This window comes from Ips typographus, linkage group LG15 (assembly GCF_016097725.1).
Source record: "Ips typographus isolate SLU linkage group LG15, UJ_Ityp_2.0, whole genome shotgun sequence".
Taxonomy (NCBI): Eukaryota; Metazoa; Arthropoda; class Insecta; order Coleoptera; family Curculionidae; genus Ips; species Ips typographus.
Window position 1 is genome coordinate 6,912,781 of NC_138436.1, and position 15,581 is coordinate 6,928,361.

General features: G+C 36.6%; 1 protein-coding gene and 1 long non-coding RNA gene across 2 annotated transcripts; one reads left to right on the plus strand and one right to left on the minus strand.

The window, feature by feature from the left end:
- The first annotated feature begins 5,028 nt into the window (after positions 1 to 5,028).
- On the plus strand, positions 5,029 to 6,681 carry LOC145738313 (uncharacterized). Its single transcript, XR_014180703.1, has 3 exons — positions 5,029 to 6,214; positions 6,300 to 6,582; positions 6,644 to 6,681. It is a non-coding gene; the product is annotated as an uncharacterized LOC145738313 (long non-coding RNA).
- A 2,382-nt stretch (positions 6,682 to 9,063) lies between these two features.
- Positions 9,064 to 14,655, minus strand: LOC145738248 (uncharacterized). The gene is made up of 2 exons (XM_081993087.1): positions 9,795 to 14,655; positions 9,064 to 9,683 (listed from the first exon to the last, which is right to left on the minus strand). The coding sequence occupies exon 2, from the start codon at positions 9,681 to 9,683 to the stop codon at positions 9,345 to 9,347; it is 339 nt and encodes a 112-aa protein (XP_081849213.1). The 5' UTR covers positions 9,795 to 14,655; the 3' UTR covers positions 9,064 to 9,344.
- Between the last annotated feature and the right edge of the window lie 926 nt (positions 14,656 to 15,581).

Genomic DNA, 15,581 nt, shown 5'->3' on the forward strand with positions numbered 1-15,581 from the left:
GTAATAGTAAAAAAACATAAATAAATCGAAGACTATTAAAATGAGGTATATGACTGATACTTCATAAACGTTCAAGTGTTTCATAAAAGCTATCAGAAAAAAGAATAATACACACATGAGTATTTCGTTTTAAAAAGTCGACATTTCTTCAACATATACAGGGCGTTTCAGGTTTTAATACGCCTAAAAATAGTTATAATTTGCTATATAAAATAAACTAAATTCCAAAAAAGCTTTGTTACAGAAATACAGAGTGTTGAAAATTTCATTTTTATTCAACTTTTTTTCTGGTGCGCCATTGATTTTTTTTCTTAAAAATTCCAAATCCTTATTTCATTAACAAACTTTTTTGTATTAATTATTTCTTCCGTATCTCTAACCGTTTTCAATAGTAATATGTTAAGTGCATGTAAAATTTCCGTAAATCATGCATGAAGGTTGTTGCCCTAGAAACAGTTTGAGTAAATTTTATGATTATTTGACAAAAAGTGCCCGATCCGAAAAAGAGGGCACGAAACGTATTTTGTGAACTATATCCCGAATAAAAATATACTGTTAATTCTATAATATAACATTTTTGTTTAATTGTCAGATTTGATTAGATGTGCCGCCAACTTGTTACATAGTAACTATATGGTTTCAATAATATGGTCACCAGAAGGATGCAATTTAGATACAGTCAAGCAAATTGTATTTTTAATTTCAGAAAAGACATACTCATTTAAAAACTAAACATCGGAGCTGAACCCTAAAATTATTTTCTTAAATAATATTATTAAAAAGGAGCCATTGATTTTACAAAATAATCGATAATAAAGTAGTAAAAAAAATCAAAATAAATTTGAGTTTTTTGGTTTTTGTCAGATCCATAAAGATGTAATAAAAAATGTTTATTTTTTTGGACAAATGATTTAGCAATAAAATGCTCAACTTTGCTGTCATTTAACTAAACCTCTATCAACTATAGTGTCTGATATAGGAATGTTGTTAACAATATGAACACTCTGTAGCATCTAATGCAAATTTATTTGCCTAAATCTTTTTTTGCCATCCCTGTAGGACCTTTGTATCAAATATTCTAGTAGTAGTATTCTACCTTTAGAAACAAAGGCCCTGGCAGTCAATTTTTCATCATTGTAAAAACTAATTGTTTTGAAAAAATTGAAATATTAGAAAATCTATTAAGTGTGTATGTATTAAAAAATATGTAGTTCTATTTAAAAAACTAATATTTTATCTGCCACGAATTTATACACCACTCTGTACAGGGTGTTACAAATTCAATGCATTAGCATTGCCATCTCAGAAACTATAGTTGATAGAGTTTTAGTTAAATGGAGGCAAAGTTGCACATTTCATTGCTGAATAATTTGTTAAAAAAATGCAATTTTTTTTTATTACATCCGTAGATCTCCGACATAAACCAAAAAAGTTAAATTTCTCTTTTATTTTTTTACCACTATTATTGATTATTTTGGAAAATCAATGGCACCTTCTGGAGGCACTTTTTAATGCTCTTCAATAAAATTGTTTTAGTTTTTAGTTCCGAGGTTCAGTTTTTTAAACACCATCATCAATTTCAATTTTTCAAATATGGACCTGAACATTTTATTTCATTTCTTACTAGCTACAGGCCTCCCGAAACTAATGATGTGTCACACTTGTCAAGAAAATATACCTAGTGTATTATGTACTTGGTACTTTAAGTTTGTTAAACAAATTAAGCAATTGAAATTGATTGGTTGTTGTCATAATGAGAAGATAATTTATTTTTATATAATATAGGTTCCATGTTCCTTTGAAAAAGAGAGAAAGTTTTCTATGGTATTCATTCATTAAAAAAAAATACGTTTTTGTTCAAACGGACGAGAAGTACTCACTTCACGTACAGTTTAGCGCCCGTAAAATGCACTTTTACGGCCCTACGTCCGAAAAAAAATACAGGGAAAAAGTAAATTAACAATCACTATGTCACCGTCTACGCTTATTATTGCTTGCTGGTTACGATTTCTCTATGTGACCACTGTGTGCACCAATTACAGCAGTACGCCCATCCATATCAGTACAGCAATCTTCGTCTCCCAATTTAATTTTCGCGTATATGAAAAAATGGAAAATATTTCTGACAAGAGCCAGTTTATTATTTAATGTCACATCAACAATGCATAACCAGCAACATAAACAATAAACGTCACCGTGATTGTTAGACCCTTCTCATTTTACTTATCAAAAATTATGAATTTCTAAGTGGATATCGTTTGAACAAAAAATTTTGTGTACACCTCGGCCAAATAATAATGTTTTCGTCCTCAAGATTGTTGTCCTCGGCCGTAAGACGGCCTCGGACGCCAAACTTTCTTTCAGCCGAAAAAATACCATTTCACCGCCTAGGTATACAATAGTATATTATGTTATTAGGCGTAGAAAGAGGCAATTATTGTGCTGAGCTCGGAATTGTCCGACCGAAGCGAAGCTGAGGTCGACAACTGAGCGAAGCACAATAATCGCTTTATACGTCTGTGTAACGTATACTTTTTTTTTCAAGCGGCATGTATACAGGGTGCTATCACTTATTTCGGCGATTTAGGTCGCTTTACGGCTTAACTGAAAGTTTATTTGACAATACAACAACGCAATTAGTAGTATTAGTACAAGGTGTTTGAATTTCGAATTAGTGTGCCATGGACATCACGATTTTTGACAGATGACACAGTGAAAGCGTAATAAGGTAAGATATATAGGATGTGTATCGTTTAACCGATTAATTCGGACTGGTAATACATATATAACGGTTACTGAAAAAATATCATTCTCATAGAACAACGGAGATTTGAAGCCAGAAAACCAGAGCAAATGGCCGATAAAATTTTTGAAAGGCTATTTTTAAGAACCGCGTTCCGTGTAAATTCGGAGCGCGTAACCATAATCGACAGATGACGCTAGACAGCCATGATACGCCCTCTGTTAGACAACTTTGGAAATAGCTTCGTGTTGTTTTCGTATTAGCCGTGTTGTGTCAATCAGTTTTTGTCTTTTTGTGTCAGTCCGTTTGTTTATGTTGATTTTGAATTTGATCACAAATTTAGCCCTGACATCTTCAGGAAAACTGTATTTCAGAATAAGAACATGAAAGGATATTGCAGAGCCAAGCCTGACAAGCCAATCAAAGCAAAGAGTGGCACGAATTTCATCTGCTTTTTTCTAAATGCAACGCTTTTAGTCTGGATCAAGTTCTGGACATTATTTTTTTTTCCTCCTAGGATATGAAATAGCTTTTTTACCCCGGCAATACAAGTACACAATAGGCTTATTTTAGACCGCTTGAAAAAAAATAACTATTTGTTTAATTATTTACTTTTCAGATGCTCACATGTTTGAATTTGTGGTTGAGTTTTGATGAAACAGCTTTATTTTTAGTGTTAAAAAGAGCAAAACCTAATTATTAAATCATATCAAACTAAATTATCTACTAATTATGACAACACATAAATTCCAAAGGCATATTTGTTTAAAAAAAAAACAAGTAGGTACCTAAGTACACGTCTAAACTAAGTGTGGCACATTATTATATTATCATACAGTGCTTTCATAAAGTACATACTGCCTAAATTCAATAAAATTGTGTAACGAAGTTACTATTTTTCTATTGAATTTATATTTTTAATTTTTATTGAAAAATATATTATGTTTTGGGGCAAATATATTTTTTTTCGTAAGAAGGGGGGGTGTGTAACGAAGTTACTAATTTTTCGCTGACTTTGTTTGGTTAAATGCGCGTGACCTTCACTGCTGGGTGCTAGACCGCGGCCGTCGTGGCGTCGATTTTGTCGGGGCCGTCCGGAGCCGTTCGAAATGGTTCGGTGGGTGCTGGGAGTGGGTACCGCCACTAACAGCCCCCACCGTGGGTTTTGTGTATAAAAGAAGGCCCCGCACCGGAAAACGGGGATTCTTCGATCATCAAAAGATCGAAAGCAGCCAGCTTAGCCGTTCCGTGCCGATCGATAACTCTTATCTCCGCGTATCTGTAAGTAAAAAATAGGCACATACCGTCCGGTATTTGTTCTGTTTGCTGTTTTAAACCCGTACCGTTAACTGTAGTTATTTTATCAAACTGTAAATTGGGGGCATCTTCAGTATTTTCCGGGGATTTCCGTTTGGGGCATTTACAATATCTTTCCGGGGTTTTCCGTTTGAGGGTATTTCTGGTAAGACGGCGCCGGCTACAGTTACTTTATTTTGAAAACAGTTAGGTAATCCTTCTGGTCCTGTTCCTGTTTGTTTGACACCGGCGACACGGTGCAGCAAGCGGAAACGGTGAATCCTGTAGCTCGTTTGCTTGGCTCCGGGGAAACGGAGTAGTAAACGGGTTTGGGATACTGAAGGGATTAGCGGCTGTGTGACTGGCAACGTCACGAGACTTGAAACCTCTGTTGCATGATTGGGGAAACAGTGTGCAACGGAGGCTCTATTTGTCGAACCCCGGGGAATCGGGGCGGCACCTAGAGGTTAGGTCGAGTGACGGGAACACCGCTGGTCACGTAATTGGCCTCTTTGGGTTTTTGGAACAAATTCCGGCGCCGAGTAGTCAGTTTTAGATAAACGTACCGTACCGCCGTACTTACACCGTGTCACAGACAGTCATAATCTACAGTAGTCAGGCTAAACAGTAGTGAAGGGTCCGTAGCCAGTTTTCATTACCGTTACACGCTTTCCCCGTATCACCGAATAAGGTAATTTCCGTTTCATTGGGTATCCGTTACCGTAAGAATTTACTGTAAGTACCGAGAGCTGCAATACAGTGCATTTAGAGGAAACAGTTGTTTTAATTTTGTTTACTTCCCGAACCCTTTTTAACTTTTCTCCAGCTGTCTAAAGGCTACCCAGGTACCGTAAAGTGGACCTTCAGCCACTATAAATAACGAAGGTGGCGCCCGAGGCAACGTAACCGAAGAAATCCGCTAGAAAAGCGCTACAATTGAAAAGACTAACTTTTCTCAAAAATGCTTGAACACCTATGTTTTTATTTTTATTAACTGCTGTTGTGTTTGGAATGGATGTTGTAATTGGAATTATACAGGTCCCAAAAACTAAGTATTTAAAATATTTTTGATCTTTTAAATGGCAACACCTCTTTATTATTGTATAAGTTTCTAGACTCCAGCAACAATTCTAAACATCATTCATCATTCCATGCAAGTTGTACCACAATTATTGTTCAGCAAATATTAATATTTTGAAACCAATAATTTTCCAAGAAGTCAAATTAACATCCTCAAAAATTATTGATAACATTTAAAAGAAGTTAATAAACAGTCTTTGTTATTGTCAAACAGTGGATAGAATTCATTTTGAACTGATTTTAATTTTTTACTAGGTATTTTTTTTAATAAAAGTTGGGAGACCTATAGTTTTGAAAAAGGTGTTTTTGACATTTGTTTGAACAGAATTGTAAATTGTTGTAGTAATACAAAATCTCTCTTAGAAATAAAAACATAAGGTACTGAATGTTTTTGTGAAAAGTAAGTCCCTTCCATTTTATCAAATTGATGCAGTACTTAAAAAAGCCACTGTATAATACATATTAACTGAAGGTTGAACAATGCAGTTTACTAAAGTGTATAATTATTAATTATTGTGTTCAACATATCAATAATAAAAACTGCAATGCTTGGATGTTAATTTAAGTAAAATCACTATACCTACTGACCTTAAAACTTGTAAGTAAAATGTAAGTAATTAAATACTGGTCTAGCATCAAATATATCTGGTGTTAAGTAACTAAATTGCTGGCAAATTGAAAGAAACCGCTAGATTTCTTTCAAAGAAATTTCAGTTAAAATATTTTGAAGTTTAAGCGATATGTTTTAATTGCCCAGCGTTTAATTTAGTAAAATTAGACTAGTAGTGATCGACCGATACCGATACCGATATAGCGGCCGATATATGTATAAAATATCTGCCTCGCGGGGCCGACATTTTTTTATAAAGAATTAAAAGCTACCAATTTTGGGAAGGAAAAACAGTATGGGTCCAAAATTTCATATCGGTCGCCAAAAATCACTAGACTAGACTACATTGTTGGTTGTTTAAATTACCCGCTTTTCAATTACATTACCAAATTGTTTCAGGAGCGAAAATAATGCTGCAAATTGGGGTGAGATGCCAGAGTTTACTCTGGCATCCATCCCAGAAGAAGAACTGTTGTTGTCGGATGGTATGTAGAATTAACATTTACAACAAATTTATCGCACCACCAAAACTTAAATAAATCGGAAAAATTTGTATTTTTTTTTTTGCAGAATCTATGGTGGAGGTAGAACCGCGCCCGCAGCGGCCCGAGCCTGATCAGCAGCGCCCCGAGCCTGGTCAGCGTGCCCCCCTGCACTTGCAGGTGCAGGGGGGCACTTGCAGGTGCTAGTGGCCCTGCAGTTAGCGGCCCTGCAGTTGCTAGCGGCCCTGCAGGTGTTAGCGGCCCTGCAGGTACTAGCGGCAAAGAACAAAGCCAGGGCTGGGGAGGTTGGGGCCCAAGCCGTGGCCGTGGAGGTGGGCGAGGCCGTGGCCGGGGCCTTCGAATTACCAATAGTAAGCTTACAGCAATAAAGCATATATTTTTTAAATAATAACTATTTTCTTCTTTTTGCAGACCAATTAGCTGCAGCCCTTTTGAGGAAGATATTAAACTAGTATACTACTATCTCTATGCAGAATAAAATTGTTTGAAAATACCATATTTGCTTTATTTACTGCCAACTCGTTACAGCCAACAATTTTGAAACTTATTTTTTCTAGGAATGTTTAATACTATACTATACAGGGTGATTCACGGTGATGGTTAAAGTATCTAGAGAACAACTCAATATTTTTTGTTGAAATTTCGAGTGTAGCCTAGGTTGGGTCCAATCTCTCTATTTAAAATATTTTGAACTTTGCGGTATTGCCAGATCAGTCAGAATAAACACCAACTTTTGATTTTCAAATGGAAGTCTGTTTTCAATCTCATTTTTGAATTCCTCGCAAGAAGGCTAGTAATTAATTGTTAATACTTCCCTATACCTATCGCACCGTTCCTTAGATATTTTATAAAAATGGTGAACTTGTCAGCAAAACGGTGGTCTAAACTTTAATTAATTTCTCAAGTCCTGACAGTTTTGCTGATGTGACCTTTTGTCTTCAGTTAGACAATTCTACATGGTTGAAAAGCCCAGACACAAAAAATGAAAAAAACCTACAGTGTGGTTAATATTAACCTTTTAGTCGGACAGATAAAAAAACTGCAAAAAGTCCATTTTTTTTAAATGGATATACCAGGTGTCCAAGAGCACCCTGGACATAGGAGATTAACATGGGAAAACGGTTTTGATTTTTTTGCGTCTGTACGGTTGATTTGATTGAAAAATCGTAATAATGAAAGTTGTAGTACCTATCACGAACTAGTTTTCTGTATTTTTTTCAGATCTTTAGCTTGAGCCCTTTTGTCGTTAAACACGAACAAAAATGCAAAAATTTAAACTTTTAGCCTGCACTGTACAAGCGGTTGTCAAGCAACGGATAAACAGGTCATTGTTGCTGGTACGGTATAATTCCTACCTTAACGAACGAATTTTCCACTTTCCACATTTATGTGAACCAGTCAACCATTCTCTAACTTCTACTATAATACTAGTAAACTAACCAATAATAGCACGCCGTGATTTCACGACGGCAAGGTTTTGTTATGATTGGTTGAAACTATAGACTTGAAACACACAATACAAAATCCGACCACTCTAAATAGGTTTCTGTCTCCTTTTAATCTTAGAAAACGCACTGCTGGAAGTTGAAACGGCAACAAAATATTGAGCATTGAACGCAAGCGCAACGCCAGAGGTACATTATGAGCCCTATAAAGGTACCAAAGGGCGTTGTGATACTATGATTAGTTTTGGATTAATTTGAATTTGAATGTCATATGCGCTGGCTTGCTAGACTAGTGAATTCAAAATTGCCGCCCTCTGACGGGGTGTAAGGAGTTCTCACTACCCTCTAAAGATACGTCATTATGAGTCCTATAAATGTACCAAAGGGAATTTTGTCACATTATTATTATTATTAGGAATAGTATTATTGAACGCGCTTATATGTAGATCGTAGATGTGGCAACGCTGCAAAACCTGATATACACCATACAGGGTAGGTAAGAAGCCTGTTTGTTGGTTTTGTTGTTGATTGTGCAGATGTTAAGCGTTAAGTAGATATATGTGGAATTATAGATATAAAAGGAGAATGCTGGAAATAAAGGTATGCAAATATGTTGTTCTAAAATGTCCTGTGGATAAAAACCCTAGCGAAAGTAAAACAAAGATACTATTGGCAAAGGTTGCAAAAGGACGTGGAACGTTTTGTAAAAGAATGCCCGGATTGTCAGGCCAGGAAAGGCCAACAAAATCAAAAGCCTATCGGTCTGTTACATCCTATCCCAGTTGGCACCCCATTTGAAAAGGTTGGAATAGATTTGTTAGGTCCGTTTCGCAGAAGTAGCAGCGGCAGGTGGGCGGAGACTGACGCATTACCGAGCGGCAAAGCCGGACCTGTAGCAAAGTTTATACTAGAGAGAATTATTACAAAACACGGTGCACCTAAGGAATTGTTAAGCGATAGAGGAAAAGTTTTTCAATCAGAATTGGTTACGGAATTGCTAAAAAAGATGTGGACAACGAGTCAGTTTACTACTGCGTATCATCCCGCAACTAATGGCTTAACAGAAAGATTTAATAAAACTTTAGCCAATATGTTATCTATGTATACTAATACTGATCAATCAAATTGGGATGAATATCTTCCACATGTGACTTTTGCGTATAATTCTGCGAAACAGGATAGCACTAAATTTTCACCATTCATGCTGGTGTACGGTCGTGAACGTATTTTACCAACGGAAGCAAACTTATTGCCACCCTTGGAAAGTAGTAATAGCGACCAAATTAGAGACATTGGTTTAGCAGTCAGAAATTTGGCAGTTGAAAATATAAAACGGCGTCAAGACAGATAAATTACGTTATGATTGTAAACACCGCCATGTTGAATTTGAAGTGGGGGACCAAGTAAAAGTTTTCACCCCTATTAGGAAAGTAGGAAAAAGTGAAAAATTACTGCTTAGATGGTTTGGTCCTTATTACATAAATCGAAAAATGTCTGATGTGGACTATGAAATACGAAAGGGTATTTCGCAAAAATCTAAAACTGAAGTAGTCCATGTAAGCAGAATTTTACATTACCATGACCCATGGACACCAGAAGGAACCCCGCAACTAAAATAATACAAGCATTTGGGTTAATATTTATTTATTTTGTTTTTTTTTTTTATTCTAAAAAAAATAAAAATTAACCGTTTTGGCATTACTGCCAATGGCTTCAACAGCCAAACGCGTCGCCACCACTGGTGAGGCGTCGTTGACGCCGCCTTCCTCCTCTATTTTGTCTTCTGGGGAGTTTTGACCTCCAGGAGGAGCCTCCACCTCACCTGCCACTTGAGGGGGAGCCTCCACCTCGCTGGCCGCAGAAGCCTCAGCTTCAACTCCAGGCCCCAGTTTGAGGCTGGCCGCACCCACGGTCCGTCGGGCCCGCTGGGCAGCCAATAGGGCCATCAGACGGGCACCGCGGCCCCGGCCCTTTTCGGTATCTCCTCCTAAATTTCCAGGTTCCATCTGAAAGGGAAAATATTATTAACATTGGATAGCGAAACAAAGTGAATTTTTCTTTGGAAGGAAAACTATATGGAAATAATGAATAAAAGAAAAAAAAACACTTATACTTACTTTCAAATATGACACCCACAAAAAGACTCGTATGACACGACAAAAAAGCACTGGAAAACGACTCGTATGGGTCAGAGGACGAACTGTGGAGAATGTGATAAGAAAACCGTATAAATACAATTCAGATCCCTCTCCACCGGAAAGCCAGGATGCTGAAATTAGCAAATTACTTCCAGACGATGAACTTGTCAAATGTTAAGGTTATCAGAGAAATGTTTTCCCAACAGTTAAATGGTGCACCATGCTTAAACCCATGGGATTCGCTGATTTGGCCAGTTCGGAATAATATCTTAATGAGACCAGACATTGTTCATTGCAGACCGATTAATGCATAAAATGCAAAAATGCAATTAAGCATAATGTTTAAACAAAGTAACAATTATAATGTACGGCTCCACATATTGAGCTATGTACCTATTTTTACAGGGCCCAAGGATTTTATTCTGTTATCTGCGTCTGAATTTTTATTGCGCAAATTCTTAAAATTCAAGAACAGATATCAGTTTAATTTTCCCTATAAGATAAAAAATGGTTACATGTAATGGAAATAAAAACATTGAATATTGTTATTGTAATGTAGGTACCTACAAACGAATAAAGATAAATAATGATGTTGTCGGTGTAATAATCACCTTGACCATATAGTTGTTTATGCATTTGGTGAAGAAAGCAACTAATTCGCGAGCGATAAGACAAATTTGATTCATCGCTACGCGCAGTTATGAATAATGACTAATTACTAGATTGGTTTAAATAAACCCGAATGGGACAACAATTTACAGTGTCATTTTAGAAATCGGTCGAGAAGTAACAGTTGGGTGAAGTTAACCTATAATTTTCGCGAAAGTGCCAAAAATGGAATGGATAGTGAATTTCTTGTTTTATATTAGGTGTGTTACCGAAATAAACACCAAACTGTATTTATACAAATTGGCACTGTACCACTTGTGGGAACTGCAAGGAGAGTTTGATCAAGTGGTACCAATACAATTATTGGGGATTACAAAATCTCTACTTGGCCTGTGGACTCAAATCATTCACACGGAGTATACCATACTTCTACTTAGCGAGAAAGTACGTCAAGGGGGTACTCCGTTTTCGACATGTGATTGTGCAATTTGCATATCACCCCAACAACCTCAATATCGACTTGAGGATTTTTGGCGAGCATGGGAAAATGTATTTGTGCAAGGATGTCCTTGTGCTACATGTGTGTACGGGAGAACTCAATTTTTGAGTCAACCAGGTCATCCGCCATATCCGCATGCTTATGTAAATGATATGACATATCAGTTTCGGGTACCAGTAGTGCCCCAAACACAAGAAAAGGATGAGACATCAGAAATCAGTTCTGCTGGCACATCTTCTGGAGGTGCATTTGGACTTCCTGAATCACACGCAAGTCAGGTCGACCGCAATCCGGCACTATGCCCGAATCCGGAAAACCTGGCGCAGGTGCAAGAAGGGGGGCCCATTATTCAGCAACAAACTGAAGAAGTTCTGAGACACGCGGTAACACAGCCGTTTATCGCGCAATTAGAACCGTTTGACGACATGGGGCCATATGCTACTTATCAGCAGCTATGAGGTCTACAATTTAATTTATGTTACCTTATTATTGTTTTGTATTTTAATGGCTATATATATATACATATGTTAATACAGGCATAATATACACACGTGGATGATATATAAAAAATAATAATAAAAAAAAAAAATTTGGAATGTATGATGTCCATATTATTCCCAAATAACGAGTATAATCTAGTAATGAAATTAATCCAATTATTTTTTAGCGCCATGAACTAATAAAATGCGATAAAAGATGTTTCGCTGAAGAGGCGAATATTCCTGAGACGACGGTCCGACAATCTTGTTGGTTGTTGACGAACTACTAACATAAAAATTCAAGTTGTTTACATAACTAATTTTTATCGCGCGATGCATACACGGGATTCCTTGCTTTACAACATTTGGAAAATAAATTTCACACGTTCCATTTTTTTTATTTTTTAATGGAAAATGGATCGTACATACTAACAAATGAATAACGGTTACAAATGATGCTAAAATTAATTTTGTTATAAGACATAATATTGTATATTAAGCCTTAAGTAACACATACTAACCTTTTGTCTTATATTTCATGTAACACTGAGGACTATGTAAGAAAGAGGCGAACTATGATGAGCCATTATTGTTGTTGGAACTCCCGATGGGCCTGTACGTTGATACGGAGGTTCAAGCGAGCCGAATCATCGATTCAATAATCGACCCACACCACAAACATTTATGGAACAGTGATCACAATGGTGTTCAGTGATGTGAGATGCGAAGTTTGGCTCATAGGACTAAGCCTCAATTGAACTTTTCTCAGTGTTGCAATATTTTTTTTGTTCTGCCATTGCCGGAACCGAATAGATTAAAAGTGCATGATATTGTTTATGTATAATTTTAAGAGAGGAAAGATTTTATTGAGTTTCTTGTTAGAATAAGTACTAACTTATTATTAAGAAATGATTGTAAACTTAACTGAGTACTATGAAATACTCGCATATGTAAACTTACTAACCTACTTATAATACCTTATAATACCTTGTTATGTACACATGTAATTTTTAAATTTATGTTAACGATATGTTTTTTCTATTGTTTAAAGTTTTTATTATTGTTCATTTAAAACTGGGGACCAGTTTTTCTGGGGCGGAGGCATATGTCACGAATGGAAAATCCGTTAATTGAAAAGATGGACTGATTAACTTAAAAAACATAAAAGTATTCGAGGATTGCGAAATAATAAGCGCACGAGGCAAGGTCGCATCACGATACACCGAATGTGTCATGCACCGAGTGCACCGTATCGGTGATGAGTCACCACCACCTGCTTTGCAGAAATGTGAAAAACAAGCGACAATAACAAACTGCGTCAGCCGATCAATCGGGTATAAAATACGCCGATTTTAGCAGTATAGAGAGTGTCAACCAATCGACAGTAGTGCGACCAGCTGAACCAGGAAGACGAGATGTCGACTCTCCTCGGTCGAGAAAAGATCAAGTTAAGTAGCCCATTCTCCAGAACTGTTCCAACACGAAAGTGACTAAGCCAGCCGCCAGAAAATGCTAAGTCCTCAGCTTATGAGTCTATGTAAGTACAATTATTAAATTGTCAACTTTTAGTGTGTTTATGACCGTATTGTGCAGACCCATTTGTGTATACCATATTTAATAGATTTAAGTGTTTAATGGAAAACTCAGTGTTTGATTCCATCCTTGAAACTGAGATCCCGGCGCGACGTTTAACGTCGTGAGTCAGTTTAATTAATGAATCCGAAAGGGCTCATAAATTAAACGTGACAATATCTAAAAATTTAGATTCATTACTTATTGTTTAAAAAAAAAACATGGCAGCAGCACAAAGATGTTTTCTTTACAATCATAGTACTTGATAGATGTTGTCTCATACAAGTGGTTTGTAGAACTAGTACAACAGGTGTCCAGGAGCACCCTGGACATAGGAGATTAACATGGGAAAATGGTTTTGATTTTTGTTCAAGTTTTGTTTTCAAGTCATTGTTACGGTTGCTCGACAACCGCTTAAGCTGGATTTATAAACTCTGTTGTTCCCGTTGCTCGTAATTCGTTGTTCGTGATTGGCGCTGTTCCGAAAATAACACATAGGGATTCGCACGCATACATTTATAAACCTCGGTTATCGCCTTGCTCGTAGTTTCCATTGTTGCTGACCGTTATTCTCTGTTGTTCCCATTTAACCAAATTTTATTTCTGTTGCTCGTGATTCGCGATTCAACCAATGAGAGTGCTTAAACAGATCAGATAATATTGACATTTCTAACGTCAACACAAAATTATTAAAAGGCACGTTCCAGTCATTCGAGCGTTTTCTTGGCTTGGCTTGGTTATCTGTGCGTTTTTTTGTTGTGTTGCGTCGTTTTGTGTTGTGTTTGAGATGGACATGGAGGAATCGCAAGGAGAAAGTGAAGTAGGAGTAGGGTTGTCTGTAGAGACGGAGGAACTGCTTATAGACCTGATTCAAAACTATGAATACCTGTACAACTTGGCTCACAAGGACTACAAAAATAATATAAAAAAGGAAGCCGCATGGGCTGACATGGCGGCTGCCTTAAAAATATCAGGTATCTTGTTTGAGATGCGTTTTTATTATCCAATTATTACCATTATACCGTTCTTTTTTAAGTAAAAGACTGCCAAGAGATGTGGAAGACTCTACGAAACAAGTTTACCCGCGAGAAACGCGAAGGGCCTAAGTCGGGAGCTTCGGCAGAAGTGAGGTGGCCATTATATAAGAAAATGATGTTTTTTGAAAAGTGCCACCGACCAAGAAAGTAAGTTTAGATAATGATGTTGCATGATTCAATGAAGTACATGGCACTACATGGGTATGTCATTCAAACAGAACTCATACGACTACCCCACTCCCAACTACGTCAATGACAAGACCGCTTTCGGCAGCGTCATCAATTGCCTCAGTATCGTCGCCAGGGTCCATATGGGACACTATGGAGGTGCTGTTGTCGCCTGAGGATTCCACTAGCAAACATTTAGAAGAAGAGACAGTTACAACACATGATCAAATAATAGATCCTGTAGAAACACCACGATCTGGTAATAAATGATGAGTATTTTGTAAATATTTTCGACAACGACCTTAATCTGTCCCATTTTCAGAAAAAAAAAGGAAAAAATCTAGTCAACAACCCATTGTTGAGGCCACAGAGTTGCTCTCCGTTGCCTGAACTATATAGGAGCAGATGAAGGTTCCGCACAGCGAGAATAAATCATGTACTGACCACATCTGCGCTGTTTTGAATAATTTGCCACCAGAAGTTGCAAAAGAAAAAAGGAAAAAACTCTTAATGATTTCGTATGAAGACTAGAATAGTTTAAGTTTTTTAGTCAAAAATTATTAACAGCTTAGTTATGAAACTGTCTATATAGTATTTATTTCACAATGTATTGTAAAGTCAAACCCAAACGGATTTATAATAATGGTTATTTTTAACCTCAATGTTTTTTTAGGAACTTCACAAGTTAACCAAAATATAGAAGTCGTAGATGTAGAAGTTTCCAACACTCAAATTATGGACAAATTAATTAGCATTGAGAACACATTAAAATTCGTATTAATGCGTTTAAACGCATTAGAAATTTCGAATAAGCAGGTTCCAGAAAATAACATAATGGAGTTGTCGCTGCCAATAAAACTACCTGTATCTTCAATAACTCTCCTTTTAGAAGCAGAAAATGAGATAATAAAGACGGAAGAGAATAAAAAGCAAATGGTAGGTAACATCGAATTTACAATGAAAGTTTGTGGCAGTATGTTATCACTTGTAAACATTTCAGATGCATAAGTTCCTGCAAGTATCGGGAAAAAAACGCAGCCGATTTCACTAGAAGAGGATTAGCGACAATTTTTACCAATGAATTGGCGGTTCAGTGTTCTTGGACAGGCCAAAAAAATAATTTCAGAGTAAAAGACTCTGAATTTGTTCGGATATTAAAAGGCAATTTTTTTTTGTATAAATGTATTATGTTTTACATTTATTATGTATCTACTTCACAGAAGCCGTACAGCACGTATTCAAGTCAGCCACGGATAAAGAGATTGAAACGTATATGATGGGGTTCCGACATGGGGACCAAAGATTGAAAAGGTCCTTAAATTAATTTCATCGCGTTCAGAGCAGTCATAAATAAGAAATCGAAATTTCAAATTGATATTTTTAAATGGATTATTTAATGCAA

Bases quoted from the DNA above. Each gene is read 5' to 3' on its own strand.
- LOC145738248 (XM_081993087.1), bottom strand. From the start codon at position 9,683: ATGGAACCTGGAAATTTAGGAGGAGATACCGAAAAGGGCCGGGGCCGC.